The following is a 17,302-nucleotide window of genomic DNA, read 5'->3' on the forward strand; positions in this document are numbered from 1 at the left end:
GGAAAACATTACTTTGTAGTTGTTTTCTTTATTAGTATAGCTCATTCTGTGCTCACAAAAGCTACTATTTTTTCCTTAATTTTTATAATCTTACCATCATTTTTACTTTGGTTCCTGTGGAATGGTAAAAATACACTTACGAAACCACAGCACTATTAATGCCATACCTATTTCAGCCAACAAGACTTCTGCGGTATGCCGATGAGCTGTCCCTTGATAAACAAGGCCGATGCCGACCACTGCAGCCACTTGGACGTTGTGAGGAACATCAAGCTCTGTGGACGTTGGGGGCAGGAGAGCAGGAATGTGGATGCTAAGAAGCCGTGTAATCGACATATCCATGGTGCCTAGTTTAGCAGCAGAAACACCAAGGAGCAGTCCAATGCTTGTCATCTCATGACCCTAAGACAGAAAAAAGAATAAGACTTAAGTCACTACCAAAACAAATATGTGGTTTTAAATAAGATACTGCCTGCCAGTACTGTGACAGGCACAGTGAGAAGCTCCAAGAATACACAAGCAAACTAAACAGACAGGTCCTTGTTCTGATGAAGTCAGTGCCCTTGGGGAAGGGAAAGTGTTAAACTAAAAAATACATATTATTGAAAACTCATCAAATGAAAAAGTATAAAGATTATGAAAGAGTATTTTAACAGAGCCTACTTTAGATTAGAAGGGACTAGAGAATTATTAAGAATCTCTAGAAAGTAAAATTTACAATAGAATGAGTACAAATTAGCCAGGCAAAGTGGCAAGAAGGGAAGGCACTCAAATTTACAAAGTGAGAGAGAATGATGACAGGTGAGAGAAAAACATGTAAATGATGCTGAGATGATTAAAAAAAAAACCCTCACATTGATATTCAATTGACTACAAGGGTGCCAAGACAATTCAATGGGAAAAGAAGAGTTTTTTCAAAAAACGATGCTGTGATACCTATACAGCCACTTGCAGAAGAATGAAATTGGACCCCTTCCTGACATCATACATAAAAATTAACTTCAACTAAGATGTAACTAAAAGTAAAAAAAAAAAAAAACTCTTAGAAGAAAACTTCTGCTATTACATATTTTGCTGACAGGAAAATTTTAGTTTTGTGAATATTTCATCACTGTAGTTGACTACATTGTTGATTCCAATTCTTCACTGCCCTACAGCGCCAGTTATAAATAGGTGTATATATAGGTGTAAATCTATGTAATATACAAAAGAGCATACACATATGAATCCAGATGAAATCTTCTGTATACAATGTGAAAGAGGTGTAACAGATATAAATCCAAGTGATCTTGTGCTAGGCAGTAACTTCTTAGATATGACACCAAATGCACAGTAACCAAAGAAAAAGTAGATGAATTGGACTTCATCAAAATTTAAAACTTTTGTGCTTCAAAGACACCATCAGAAAGTCAAAAGACAACACAACGGCAGAATATTTTTGCAAATCATGTATCTGTTAATGGACTGGTATTCAGGTTACATAAGGAACTCTTACGACTCAACAACAAAGACAGCCAATTAGAAAATAAGCAAAGGATTTGAATAGACATTTCTCCAAAGATGACATACAAATGACCAATAAGCACATGTAAAGATGTTCAATATCATTAGCCATCAGGGAAATAAATGCAAATCAAAACCACACTGAGATATTACTTCACACCTACTAGGATGACTATAATTAAAAAGACAGATAATAACAAGTGTTGGCAAGAGTGCAGAGAAATTGGAACACTTATGTATTGCTGGTGGGATTACAAAATGGTGCAGCCACTGTGGAAAACAATTTGGTAGTTCTTCAAACTTTAAAACAAAGGGATACCATATGATGCAGCAATTCCACTCCTAGGAATATACCCAAGAGAAATGAAAACATTCATCCACACAAAAATGTGTATATAAATGTTCATAGCAGCATTATTCATAATAGTCAAAAAGTAGTAATAACTCACGTATCCATCAATTGAAGAATGGAAAAATAAAATACGGTATATCCATACAATGAATATCTATTCAGCAATAAAAAGGAATGAAGTGCTAATACATGGTACAACATAGACAAACCTTGAAAACATTACAGTAAGCAAAAGAAGCCAGTCATAAAAGACCATATATTGTTTGGTTCCATTTATATGAAATGTCCACAGTAGGCAAATCCGTAGAGACAGCAAGTACATTAGCAGTTTGCCAGGGGCTGGAGGGAAAGGGGAACGGAGAGTGACTGCTACTAGGTAGGGGTTCCTTCATGGGGTGATGAAGATGTTCTAAAATTAACAGTGGTAATGGATGCACAACTCTGTGAATATAATAAAAACCACTGAACTGTGTACTTCATATGGGTGAACTTTTATGGCACAGAAGTGGAAAAGTTTACGCCAAGAGAGTTTGGTTGGCCAAGGAGCTAATACAAGCTTTCTCTATGGCTGGAGCATAGGGAGCAAGGAAAAGAGAAGCACAAAGTAAGGCTGGGGAAGTGAGTAGGATCACACAGGCTCCTAGAATGTACATTAAGAGCAATGGAAGATCACTGAACAGTTTGACCAGGGAAGTGATATATTCCAACTTACACTTTAGAAAGATTTCTCTGCCTGCTATGAGAAGAATGCACTTAGAGGTACAAGATTGAAGAAGAGCAAACAGAACAACTAGGAGCTACTGTAATAGCCAGGGGAGAGGCACAACGCCAGGAGCTGGCAGCACGAGTTCTCACCTTGGTCAGGTAGTCATGGATATTGAGAGTAGCCAGCTTGGTAAGGTGCCCGTTCAGACCCAGGGCCATAAGAAAGCCAGCATACTCATTGGCTAACTCGGCGTGCTTGGGCTTATTGTAGACAATCCAGGCTGAGTCGATCTGGGAGGCAGGGGCTATCTTCAGGCCGGCAGCCACACCATTATGGAAGCTGGCCCAGCTGGTCATGTTGGGAGGCACATCGATGTTGCCACTGTTCAGGTCTACTGTTGTGTTCCGAGGGGGTGCCCGCCCTATTCAGGCAAACAAAATTTAAAATTGAGAGAACAAAAATTCAGAAACCAAAATTGTTACATTTAGATTCTTTGAGAACAGAGATCACTTTTCTACATTCAAAACCCTTAACCCCATAATACCTGTAATGATGTTAGGTTACTATGCATACTTCAAGTTTTATACATGTGAGTCAAACTTGATGCAAGGTAGAAAAACCTTAACTGTATAAAATAATTCACTGTCCTTTCTGCTAAAATATATGGGACTATAATAAGATAACTGATACCAATTTAACTGTGTACAGATCTGATTAGGATACCCACTGCTTTGAAATCTGTCTTTCAAACAGCAGGAAGCTCACCGAAAAATAAATTGAAAATTAACATCACAAACTACATGAATAATAATTCCAACATGTGACTGACAACAATGTTAATTTCAAATGTGCCATCCCATTTTTTCTCTGGATGTTACGGAAAAATGATTGTTTTTAAAAAAGACAAGGAGCTTTATAAATTTGCTCTATCTCTTATCTATACATCTCTCTATATGATATAGAAATCTAACTACACACTATTGGTAAAAATGCCAAATTGCATTCAAAGATACCTATATAAAAAACATTTTATACACTTGAGTTACCCAGTGAACCATAAAAGAGTATTCACTAAATTTAAATTTGTGGTCAACTTATTTAAGAACAGTATAAATTAAATGTTCATGATGCTATGTTCTCTTTGAATGCCTTTTCTTGAGTGTTTTGACTACACTGCATACCGGCAAATACTGAATTATCTCTATATTTTTAATATTCTGTATTAGCTCAAGTCATGGATGACTATTTAAAATAAATATTCTAAATACAGTAAGTCCCTTACATACGAACTTTCAAATTGCTAACTTTCAAAGATGCAAATGTGCGTTCACGTGTCCAATCTCGTAAGTTAGTTCACATGTCTGGTGTATGCTGTCACGTGTGTGCATCCTCTACAAATGGTTGTGCTTTTGTGTACTTTACTGTACAGTACTGTATAGAGTACAATAGTACAGTATCTTTATTTCAAGCCCAGGATGTCCAGAAGCAAGCGTAAAAGCAGCAGTGATGTAGCTGGTACAGCGTAGCCAACTGTGTTAGTTGGGTATCTAGGCTAACTCTGTTGGACTTACGAACAAATTGGACTGATGAACGTGCTCTCGGAACTGAACTCGTTCATATGTAGGGGACTTACTGTATTGCATACAGTTATACAGTTCGCTAGAGGTTTGAAAATATGGTTTTAAAGGCGTTCTGAAAGTTATGTAAATTTTAATTAGATGCATAGTGTCTTGTTTGTAGTCTATATACACATACACACACATACACAGACACAAGCATAAAATAAAATATATTTGTATTTACCATTTGCTTTTTGTACCTAAGAGCTAACTCAAATGCTGGTCTGTGATAGCACCACACTGGTGACAAGTTCATGAGTTATACTTTTACTTTCTCAAAAAGGGCAGAGAGATTAATAATGAAAAAGCAAGTAAAATTTCTAAAACAATTCAACATATGTATAAGACATAATTTTTATACACAAGAGAAAATAAAAGGCAAAGGGTAAAGCAAATTTTCTTCGATAAGAATAATTACATACAAAAGCACAATAGGCCAAACCAGTGTCAGTTAAGGAACTAAAGTGAACGTTTTTTTCCTAAATGAATTTATTATTAAAACAAGATCATCTTTTGGCGGGGGGCAGTGCTGGTCTGGGAGGATGCTCACTCACTATATAGTAAATTTCTAAAAACAATTTCTAAAACAGGTTTAAATTTTCTGATAAATAAATATAAAATTATAAAATGGAGAAATAAAATTGGGAAACAAATAAACCAAAGTGTTATTTAACACTAGTGAACTCTAATAAGTTGGGACTACTATGAGTGACCATTTTTATTTTTTCTTTTTGCTTAGTATATTTTCTTGTTTTTGTACAAGCATCATCTATTCATACTAAGACATAACAAGACATTTTAAGACTAAATATTTTTACATATTGACTTTAAGATTATTTAAAGTTTAACGATCTCACCATTCAATAGTATCTTTCTAAACTTCCCCAAGTGCCTTTTTATATCTTGAAATGGTCTCATTAAAAACAAAATTTAGTAATGGGCTATATTCTACTTCCCTCAATGTTTAATTTGATTTGCTATTTGAGCTTTGATAACCACTACAGTAGCTATTAACAATAATCACTACAGTAGCTATTAACAATATTTAAAATCACGGGGGATAGAGCATTTCTTTGGTTTTAACTACAATGATTCAAAACAACTCCACTAAACATACACCCATTTTCCTTTCTCACTGAGCCCAGAATTTAACATACCAGTCAAATTCAACTTAGGAATAGGCAATGGCTCCGTTGGAACAGGATGGTATGAAAACAAGGTAAACATTCCCCGTCCTACTGGAAGAGCCATAGTTCGCTGACACAACTGGAGCAATCTATAATTAAAATTAAAACCAACATGTGAAAAAATTTTAAACAAAAAAAACCAGAATGTAATCTGTAGGCAAGTATTTCAAAAGCAGCAGTGCTGTGTAAGATGAAGCCACATCGAAGTAAATCCATACAAAGTCTTGAGTGAGTCATCTAAACACGGCTGTTCTCATTCTAATACTCTTACTCCCATCAGAAACTCTAAAGGGGAGACACATTTCTTTCTTCTGTTTCATATTTGCTTTGAATTAAAACCAGCTGTTCTATAAACCAAGCCAACTCTCCCTAAGTATTCAAAAAGCAAAACCTATAATTCTACTCTAAACGATGCTAACCCTCTCAGAGGAAAATATCGTATTAGTTGGGTTTCCTCATTGTGCTGTTATCAGTTTAGCTGGGATCCTCCTCTCATCCTTTTTGTGAATATAGCCCAAGCACCACCTCCATGGGTGCACACAAGGTTAAAAAGGAAGTCCCTGTTTTGGAGGTCAGCGGATTTCACGGTGTCTCCAGGAAACACAGGAGCTTCATTTACTTGACGGTAAGGACTTCTAGGACTAATAGCACTATATGTCAACTATGTTCAAGGTTAAAATGGCTTCTACAGGCTATACTTTGAAACTAATAAACTACTTTTTAAGTTGTTTCTATGTTAAAATAAATGGCATCAAACAGAAATTGTGGAAGCAGGGGCATTCATAACCAGGAAACACTTAACACAAGTTATACCTGAAGACAGAGAAACAGCCCTCCTCCTTCTGAGGCTAACCAGAGGCTGAAATCCTCTCTGCAGACAAAGTTATTCACAAGGACCCTCTCTCCCTAACTGTAAATATATATAGCTGCTTTTCTAGTCCATTGGTGAGGAGAATTTTGCTGTCCTAAGATTCTTTGGGAACACTGTTCCACATTAATTTAAAATCAGGGAAATTTAGAATCAGGCCAGCAGACTACATTCTATAACATGTTTAGCAGAAACATTATACATAATCTACAAAATTATAATAGTGAAAACAAAAACAGTATATCCCCCCTTCCATTTAAGACGCCATTGATTTTAAGATGCAGCACTATTTCATGAGGTACTAAAAAAGAAAAAACACTGCCATTTAAACCATAACACCTACAAACACCTACAGATTGAAAGACATAATCTGATTTCAGAAATAGTAAAACGTACAAAAAAAAAATCAGCATCATACAATCAATGAACTCTGATAATAATCGCTGACTGCATCGAGCTTTACTATACTATGTACTGGGCAGTGTTCTAAGCACTGTGTAGAAATGACCCACTTGATTCCCAGAGAAACTCTGTGAGGTGTGAATGCTACAGTCATGCCTATTCTTACAGTTGAACAAAATGAGGCAGTACTTAATGTTTTATTTAAATTTTTACTTAAATTACAGCAGTTAATGTTTTCCTTTACCTGTTCTCTTTTTCCTCAATGAACTCGTGGTCACTGAGCTCTGGGTACTGCACCACATTGACGCGGACAGGATGTGCACTCTGAAGAAGCCTTCGCACATCCTGCACCCTTAAGTCTTCACTCCATATTAGTGACATCACCTCCTGATTCATGTCATTCATGCCATCATCTTCCTCCTCAGTTTCTGTTCCTGAAGGAACATCTGATGAGAGCACCTGAGTAACAGACTACGTTGTAATACTAATTTAAAAACCAGCCAACACACACTTATTGAACATGAGGATACACAGGATGAGGTACCAAGTCTACATCAGTGCAGAGAAAAAATATATTCCAAAGCAGGGCTGGCTTGGGTTCCCAATACATACTGGGACTCTAACCTAAAAATCTTTTTTTTTTAAGTGTAATTATATTGCCCACTTGGAAACATTCTTTACTGAGCCAAGGGGAAAGCTTTCAACTTACGACGATAGTCGGGAGGCTGATTCCATCGAAAGATATATTCTAAATAAACTGTAAAACTCTAACTATATCCTAAATATTCCAAAAAGGACACAAATTACTGCAAATGGAATATTAACCCCACGCACTAAAGAACCAACACCAATTTAAATACTGTCTTTAATTAACAGAAGCAGAAGAAAACAACCTGGAAGGATATAAACCAAGGGCTGGAGGAGGTCAGACAACACTTTCTCACTTCTGTGCTTTAAGTAGAATAAATCATGGTTGGTTTTCACTTTTTTTTTTTTCCTAAGTATGTTCCAACTATATTTCTTAAAAGGAAAGGGATTAAATGAAGCAAAACAAGTGAGGAGAGTTCATTCCTTGCTTATCATTCTGTCCTCATAAGCTCAGCATGTACTTTACTATGAGCCTTCCCAGTCCAAATAATTCAGTCAGACTTTAAGATAGATGTTAATAGCAGAAATCTCATTTTCTCTCAGAGTTTTAACTCCTTTCACAAAAGATTAACTCCTAGGTGAAATGCTAAAGTTTTGCAACATTTAATGTGGAAGCAACATTAGCCTGAAAAAAGAATAAAGGTAGATATGACTAGATAATCAGTCTGACTTTAGTTGATAAAAATTTATTATAATTCCTATGGAATATCTAATCTTAAAAGCAGCTACATTCTAATAGGTGAGTTAGCAATAAGATACAGACCCAAATAGCTGATAAATTGGAGACGAGTTATAAAATGTAACCTCAAATAACTGAACAAATTCAATTTAGCCAGAATTACTTAAAATGACATATAAATATAAATGAATAATTATCAATACCATTTGGCTTTAGTGCTAATGATGTTCTCATTCACAGTAATAAAAGAGGTCTATAAATGCTAAAGACTTCTCTTGGTCAAGGTAAAGATAACCATATTATTAGCAAAAAAATTTGGTTTTCTGTTTAAAACAAGCCAAATGCTAATTCAACTAAGAGTTGTTATTTCAGTGCAGATTAAAAGACATGTGCTGGTACAACCCTGCTGGAGATGGGATCCCCCATGGAAACTGCTTCTGTCACAGATCCATTATACAACTCTGATGTTGGGAATAAATTTTGATAACAGTCTCTGAAGAAGCATTAATAGTCTAAGATCTAATGTGGATTATGAACAGTTATTGATTATTAATTGATTATTATGTGTTGGTTCAAAGGTTAATAAGAGATGAGCCAAATCTGCACTGTTTTCTCAGAGACATAAAGTACCAAAGTCACCAGGGGTGGAATAACCATCCCTGAATCCTCCTTGATTCTTAGAGTAAATGCAGTGCTACCATTTTTTTTTAAGTTAACTGGAGTTCTAGAAGAAGTTTTCAAAGTTCCATTTTTAAGTTTTAAAAGAGGCTGATTTTAAAAAGAAAGGAGGATAACGATATATTTCACTTTCCATTTGTAGGGTCTTAGAACCCATTCTTAAAAAAACAGATTTGAACATGGATGAAGGGCACTGTTTGAGGAGGGATAACATTAAGACAGCTTCTAAACAACATTAGTGCCCCCCTGCAAAAACACCTTTTTCCTGGGGCTTCAGTTTTATGTGATTAAAGATATATTTACACCTACGTAAAAGGTTAAATTTAAGAAATGTAACACATCAAAAAAGTATGAAGGAGAAAATAGTTATAATTTATTCAAATTCAGGATATTATGTGCTCTCCCTATTTCCACATAATAATTACAAAGTAGTTAATTACTAACATGGTCCAAGCAGGGAATCAGTCATGGTAGCTGCTCTACTGACTCGGCACTTGTCCTGACTCAAGGCACAGAAAGGTCCAGGCAAAACAGAGCATTCACAAAATCTGTTCCCATGTTCGACTTACAATTAATAAGATTTGTCCAATTTTAAACCGTATCTAGCATATAATATAAAAGATAATCTGATATACACACTTGCAAAAAGACTTAAAGGAAAATGGAGAACATTTCTACTCTGACTTTATTGAGGCTAAATCTGAATATGGACTTTCCATATTGATACTCACAGATTTCCCTTTGGGCAAGTTTCCTTCACAGGCCTGCTTGGAAAGATCCTGACGCCCAATCAACAGGCAAACAGCTTCTGGCCAGTCTGAAGCAGGCTGCTCCCGACAGTGATAAATCGCATCTCTGATGGGAAGAGCAATTCCAAAGGGAAGGGTTTCCAAGTCTCTTAAAGCGAAACCTTGTGGTGAAAGGAAGGGACAAAATTTTTCACTTAGACTTACCACTGTTCCAATTATTCTCTGAGTGAAGTTAGTAAACTCTATCCTAACAAATAAGCAAGAAATTGATTTTATTCATCTTACTACCAGACCAGTGTCTTGACCTCAAGGATGAGTATAAAATTTTGTTTTAAACAAAAAATTCCTAAAAACTTTAAGAAAAAGACAAACAATCCAATAGGAAAAACACAAAGGACAAAAAGACATTTCCCTAAGAGGAAACACAAATGGTCAATAAACATATGAAAAGATGCTCTATCCAATGAATGATCAGGGAAATGTAAATTAAAACCACTAGAAAATAAAAGTTCACACTCATTTGACAGACACATATTAAAGTCAATCGATACCAAGTGTTGGTAACTACATAGAGCAACAGTAATTCTCTTCCACAGCCAGTGGTGGTGTATACGGGTCCAACCACTTTGGAAAACATTCAGCACGTAGAGTTAGGTCCACCCCTACGGTCCATCAACAGACATACAGAAAGTTGTGCACATGGCACCAGGACATAAGCATTAAAATATTCATTAGTAATGTTTCATTATGGCAAAAAAGGGAAGGGAGGAAAGAGCCCAATTGCTATCATCAATAGAATGGATGAATAAGTTGTGATATATTCAAGCAGTAGATCATACAGCAGTGAAAATGAATGATCTTCTGCTACATGAGTCAACATGGATGGATCTTTAAATAATAATATTGAGTGAAGAAAATAAGATAGTAAAAAAACATGTTTATATTTATATCTATTTACATAAAGTTAAAAAACATATAACACTAAGCAATATATGAAGTGATAAAACTCAAAAAAAAAAAAACAAAAAAAAAATGACAGAAGGTAATACAAAATTTAGGTAGGGTACGGTACAGGTACTTTACCTCTAGCGATGGGTGTATGAGAAAGGGAGGCCATGCAGGAGTAGATCCACAGGGCTTTCTACTACACTGGCAATGTTTTATTTCTAATGGTGGGTGACCAGGACATCAATGTTCATTTTATTATTATTCTCTAAATACATTTTATACACTCTTACATGTACACCATATTTCATTTAAAAAAACTTCAAATTCTCAGGTTAATTAATTTCTTCGGTGATAATTTTCTAAATTTTGTAATATTATACATTATTTATTAATATAGAAAGTTGATCAATTATTGAGGTTAAATGCTATGTACTATACAAATGAACAGAACTCATATTTTCAGCGTAAGTGTCTCATCTGTAATACTATATGACAATTATTGCAATTGTCAAGGAAGCATACACAAAAGTACAGGGAAAAACTAAGTCATTCAGAACATTCCCTAAATAAGAATTCAGAAACATCCTGTAATATTCATTAAAGCATTACCTTCTAACATACTACTCTATAACATTCTCCTTTTCTACATTTTCATATCAGTAATATTTTTAAAAATTTTTATAGGAAATTTTAGTATTTTACTCAGCTTAAAACCTAAAGGCACAGGCTTAGGAAGAGAGAATAAACTCTTTTCCTTCCTTTCCCTTGTCCCAGGTGAATCTGCCTCTTGGTGCATAAAATCCCTGGCCTGTATCATTCAAAAGCATACCCTGAAATATTTACACATTACTTTTAGATTTTGCCAGAAATACTCATTTCTGATAGCCCAGATATTAGTATAGGGAACCTGTGAGACTGGCAGGGAAAGGAAGGGTGGCTTGATGGGCCATCATCTCCATCCTGTGGGATCCTTCGGTAGAGCGAGAGGCCCTCCCTTCTCACGCCTTCCAGCTCTAGTGAGCTCTGAGGACACAGGGCCTACTTAGGAAGGAGAGCCCAGGGAAAGGATTTCAAAGACTCATGAAAAGTAACAAAGACCACCTTACCTACATTAGTCATCCAGACGACTAATCTCTCAGCTAGACTAGAAACTGATGTAGAATGCCTGAAACTAAACCTATAAGAGAACAAACATGAAGTTATTAAACACGAAGTTATCAAACAGACTGTGTAAAAGCAAAATCTGAATAAAAGTCACCTGTTCTCCTCTTGCTCTGCTTGTGACTTCTGTGGGGCTAAAACAAAACGAAACTTTATTTTGATAGTTATCCTGGTAAAGGAAACACATAACATGCAGAAAACATTTGCAAATAAAAATTCATTAATAAACAAATGCTAAAAAATAATAAGCAGTACTCTGGCAGGCTGGAAAGTATAATCATTTCCCTGGGGCTAAAACAGTCCTTTTTAGACACACTGAAAATGTAAAATGTGTTAGATTTTAAGCAAACTTGGTCTCTAAAAGTCAGATGTGGACTCCAGACTAAAACGGTGCAATTATGTCACCTCTAAAATGAAGCAAGACATGGCCTCTGAAGTACACTTGGAAAATTTTTAATTTTTTAAATTTCAACTCTGATATCAACATCTATAAAAATTTGTTTGGGGAAGCTTAACATTAGACTGACTTACCTATACTTATTCTGGATAAATACTGTGAGGATTCATCAGAAACAGAACTTTCATCACCAAGTATGTAGAGTGCAATACTCTGCATAAGGAGAAAGTTAACATTTTTTAAACTATTGGGGCATAATTACATATAGGAAAATTCACCCACTTTAAATGTACAGCTCTGTGTTTTGACAAATGTTATACAATCATATAACCACCACCACAGTCACGATACAGAATGCCTGCATCACACCAGAAAGTTCCCTGTGCCCCTTGGAGTCAATCCGCTCCCTCCCCTACACCAAGCAGTGGAAACAACGCATCTTTTTTCTCTCCCTAAATTTTGCCTACTCTACAATGTCATGCAAATGGAGTCATAGAACACGTAGTCTTCTGTGCCCTACTTCTTTAACTCAGCACTCCTTTGAGATTCATCCACGTTACTGCATGTATCAGTAGTTTGTTTCTTTTTACTGCTGACGAGTATTCCATTATACAGGTGTACCAACCTTTGTTTATCTACTTATAAACTGATTGACATTTGGGTCATTTTTGGTGAGGTACGCCCTAACTCTCTACCCCTCTAGGCCTAACCCTTCTCTGCTTCAGCCTTCAAAGTTCTCGTTTGAATACTTGCTACTACCACTAAGATCTACGTCTGCAGCTTTTTTTTTTTTTTCCTGAAAGAAAGTAGCAGTATGAGCTTATTAAAATTTCAGCACAATGCTGGAGGATCTTCAAGTCCTACATTCTAACCCACTGCAAATGATATATTCCTAAAGCTAGCTGACATCATATCTAACAAAGATATAATATGAATATCTACAAATTGACTACTATTATTTAAATTGGAGGCTGAACAACTCTGGCTTATTCATATTTCTCTAGCTCCCTTTTGGGTAGATATAACACTGAGTCTAACCCATTCAGCAGAGTTGGACAGGACCAATATATCTGGTGATTTCACCTGAATGTTTCCACACAAGCAGCAAGGAATGAAAAAGTTCTCGGATTAAGCTGCTCTTAATACACTGTGAATGTATTTAACATCACTGAATTGTACACTTAAAATAGTTAAAATAATAAATATTATGTTATGTATAGTTTATCAGCATTTTTTTTTTAAAAGCAGATTACCATTCTGCGTGTCAATTTCAGAGCCACAGGGGGTTCTGAAGCCTTTCTCAACATGAAGCAAAGCAGAATGCAGAGTAAAGGAAAAGATGGGTGGGGAGCAAGGACATTCATATACTCCAGTGACATCTGGGAGAGGAGACAAAAGATCTGGTTCTCTTCTAAGTCTGGGAAGGCTCCATCTCCAGAAAGGTCCACAAAAGACCTGTAGGCAGGCTACTCCAGTAGAGGGACCAAGAGAAAGGAGTGTGAAGGAACTCACCTTTGCCCACACCCTCTGGTTCTATTTGAGGGTCTGATCTTGGATTACCTATGTATTAACAAAATGAATTAATTTTTAAAAATAAAAATTGGGGCTTCCCTGGTGGCACAGTGGTTGAGAGTCTGCCTGCCAATGCAGGGGACACGGGTTCGTGCCCCGGTCTGGGAAGATCCCACATGCCGCGGAGCGGCTGGGCCCGTGAGCCATGGCCGCTGAGCCTGCGCATCCGGAGCCTGTGCTCCGTAACGGGAGAGGCCACAACAGTGAGAGGCCCGCGCACCGCAAATAAATAAATAAATAAATAAAAATAAAAATTATTTTATTTTTAAAAATGCAAGTAGGATTTTTTGTAGCTATGGACAGGCTGATTATAAAGTTTAAATGAAAAGGCAAAGGAATTTAAATAGCTAAAACAATTTTGAAAAAGAAAAGTAATGGAAGGAAAAGTCATACTAACCAATTTTAAAACTTACTATAAAGCTACAGTAATCCAGAGTGTGTGGACCACAACACAGATCAATGGACCAGAATAAAAAGTCTAGAAACAGACCCACAAGAATGTGGTCAACTGATTCTTAATAAAAGTACAAAAGAGAAAGAATAGTGTTTTCAACAGATGCTGTTAAAAGAATTGACCATCCAAATGGAATAAAAATCTCAACATAATCCTCACATCTTATAAAAATTAACAAAATGGATCACAGATCTAAATGTAAAACATAAAACTGTAAAACTTCTAGAAGAAAAGTGGAGAAAATCCTTGTGACCTAAACAATGAATTTATAGACATGACACCAAAAACACAATCCATAAAAGAAAAAAAACTGGATAAACTGGCTTCATCAAAATTAAGCATTTTTGCTTCACAAAGGAAACATTAAGAGAACAATGGAACATGACAAACTACAGGAAAGAATACTTGAAATCCATAGATCTGACAAAACCTCATATCTAGGAATACTCAAAATATCACTAGCCATTAAGAAAACACAAATTAAAACCACAATGAGATATCACTACACATCTATCAGAATGACAAAAATTACAAATCATGACAATACCAAACACTGACCAGGATGCAGGGAAATTGGAACTCTCACACATTGATGGTGGAAATGTAAAATGGTACATATACTCTGAAAAACACTTTACAGTTTCTTAAATATACATATATCAATCTTAAATATATACTTACTATATGGCCATCAATCACACCTCTGGGTATCTACCCTAGAGAAATGAAAACTTTTGTTCACACAAAAAACCTGGACATGAATGTTTATAGCAACTGTATTCATAATTGCTAACAACTGGAGTCAACCCAAATATCTTCAATGGATGAATGGATAAACCAATGTGATATATCCACACAATGTATAGCTGGCACTCAGCAATTAAGTGTAACGAACTGCTGATACAGCAACACTTGGATGAATCCCAAAAGCATGAGGGAATTTTCTGAGGCGGGTGATGGAACTGTTCTGAATCCTAATTATGGTGGTGATTACATGAACTCTACATTTGTTGAAATCCTCAGAGCTATATACAAAATGAAAAAAAAAAGTTAATTTAACTGTATGATAATTTAAAAAATTATACTGAAAGAGAAAAAGAAAAGAACAAGTTTGGCAACACTTTGAATACATACCAAGACTACAAGTCTGCTTCTTTCACAGATGACGGGGAGGTAAGGATAGGGTGGCATTCCTTCACCCTTCAGACAAGAACTCACCCACTGATAAATACTTGGTGGCTCAGAAGTAAAAAATGATGGATGATGCATAAATCCTGTTTGTCCTTTAAAATTAGACAAATGTTTATAAAGATACATTAATACAATACTGTTTTATTCTAAAGGAAAAATAATCAACAATATCTATCATTTGAAAACTATCAGAATAACATTTTTCCATAGTCTCCAAAATGCTCCGTGTTTTCTGCCACAGTAAGTAACTGACCATATTATAATATGTGGAATTTAATTGACTAATATTTTATCCAATCCTGGGAGGAAATTTAGAAAATTCTTGTGTTCAAGGCATATAAAGAATCTAACCAAAAATTTCTGCCCTAACCCTAAAGATGAGAAAACAGACAAGACACCCAGGATTGTGCTCTGTTTTAACAACTGGGCCCCAATCCTGAGTCGCTTTAACTCGGGGTCTAAGACAGTACAGTGGAAATGTTCTGTATCTGTACTGTCCAATATGGCAACCACTAGCCCCATGTGGCTACCGAGCACTTGAAACACGGCCAGTGCAACTGAGGAACTGAATTTTTAACATAATTAACTTAGATAGCACATGGCAGGTGGCTACTAACTGCGCAGCACAGGACAGCAGCGCACCCTTGGCACTGGAAGCTCTAAGCTTTTGCAAGGCAGAAACTTAGGGATGAGTAACATTTTCCTCCTACACTGAAGAGATTATGGCTTACTACAAGTCAGAGATCGAACACTACAAACTAAAATCTGCCTGGTGGAAAGACACTGCCCCTGATTTAGAGGCCAATGGTAAGAAATATATCCTCTGCTATTCACCAAGAAAAATACAAGCAAATGTCACTACATTGTTCAGAAAACCTTTAACAGCACACTTACCTTGATCAATTGTACACACTTGTCCAGTAGTTCTGACAAGTGCTGGGTAATCTCTATAGTAATGATCTACATAAGCCTCCAATTTTAAGTCCCTAAAACAATAAGAACACATAAAAAAGAAATAACAAGGAAGGTATTATAGCACTTTCCTCCCAAAGAGTTAGAAGGACTCATCAGTTGAACTTTTCAATTAAAAAAATTTACTTATGAGAAAGAAGACAACCAGATCTAGAGCCTCTGTATTCTATTTCTGGACTTTAAAGTGCCCAGTATGACAAATGGAACCCAAACTCCTTTTGCCAGATGAATTTTGTGGATAAAACTACTGTGAAAACACTGTGGTCCATTTTCTCCTCTTTTAATTTATTAGCTGTGTGACTGTCAGCAAGTCAACTCTATGAATCTCAGTATTTTTTCTTCTAGAAAATGGAGAAACACCAGTTAACTCACTCTCAAGTTTTTAAGATTAAATAAGATAATATGTGTGAGAAATACTTTACAAAATGTAAAACATTTTACAAATGTTACCTGTTTCAGAGAGCCATGATTAGGGTTTGAAAATCATTTCATTACAAAAGTATTTTCATCATAGTAATGATTCATCATTAAGAGAAACTGACCATCAATTAAAACTGCCATGTCTCAGAAAAGAATTTCAGTATCTCAAGGAAGATAACAGAAATTAGAAAACATACTACAACCTTAACACAGAGGTTGGCATTTTAATTCAAAGTTAACTTTCTTTATCACCAAGGGTCACAAAGGCTCAAATAACACGTAAGTATGACCTTCCCAGTTCAGTGTCAAACACAAGGTGCTAGAAAGGCTTTTAAAAATATTATCAGAACAATCTTATTATGGATCCACTACGAGAGCCTGAAAGACGGGGAAGACCACAGACTGAGACAACAAAGGAATAGCAAAGACAGCCCACGACTAGCAAACGACACCTGTTCTTAGAAACAAACTTGAGCAAGTTTCCTCATCGCTGAAACAGGGATTGCAATACCTACTTTGACAATTCCTACATGTAAATTACGATTTTGTTCGCTGTAAACACTATCTGAACATAGGCATTACTATGAAAACAGCAGGTGTCATTACAAACCTTTCACCACAGTCATCGTGTCAAAATGAAAGCTGAGCAGGTCATCCTCACCGTGTAACACACTCCGGTGTCTTCCCACTCATCTTAGGACAAAGACCAGCAACCCCAGCATGACCCACAGGCCCTTACATAGTGGATACCTTCAAACAATTCTGTGGTTTATAGAAAATGCTGTGGTTTGTTGAG

At 36.0% G+C, this 17,302-nt stretch overlaps 1 protein-coding gene across 6 annotated transcripts in view; it reads right to left on the reverse strand.

The window, feature by feature from the left end:
- Positions 1–17,302, reverse strand: part of ANAPC1 (anaphase promoting complex subunit 1) — a 121,478-nt gene that overhangs the window by 60,188 nt on the left and 43,988 nt on the right. For 5 of the 6 annotated variants that reach the window (XM_067704375.1, XM_067704376.1, XM_067704378.1 and 2 more), the window contains 10 exons: positions 16,009–16,100; positions 15,058–15,206; positions 12,032–12,110; positions 11,598–11,634; positions 11,446–11,516; positions 9,374–9,552; positions 6,882–7,108; positions 5,338–5,456; positions 2,711–2,982; positions 168–402 (listed from right to left, as the gene is read on the reverse strand). In XM_067704375.1, coding sequence (XP_067560476.1) covers positions 168–402; positions 2,711–2,982; positions 5,338–5,456; positions 6,882–7,108; positions 9,374–9,552; positions 11,446–11,516; positions 11,598–11,634; positions 12,032–12,110; positions 15,058–15,206; positions 16,009–16,100 — 1,460 coding nt within the window. The remainder of the gene's footprint in view (positions 1–167; positions 403–2,710; positions 2,983–5,337; positions 5,457–6,881; positions 7,109–9,373; positions 9,553–11,445; positions 11,517–11,597; positions 11,635–12,031; positions 12,111–15,057; positions 15,207–16,008; positions 16,101–17,302) is intronic. The other variant, XM_067704377.1, reaches the window with a different exon arrangement.

Source organism: Pseudorca crassidens, chromosome 14, assembly GCF_039906515.1.
Source record: "Pseudorca crassidens isolate mPseCra1 chromosome 14, mPseCra1.hap1, whole genome shotgun sequence".
NCBI lineage: Eukaryota > Metazoa > Chordata > Mammalia > Artiodactyla > Delphinidae > Pseudorca > Pseudorca crassidens.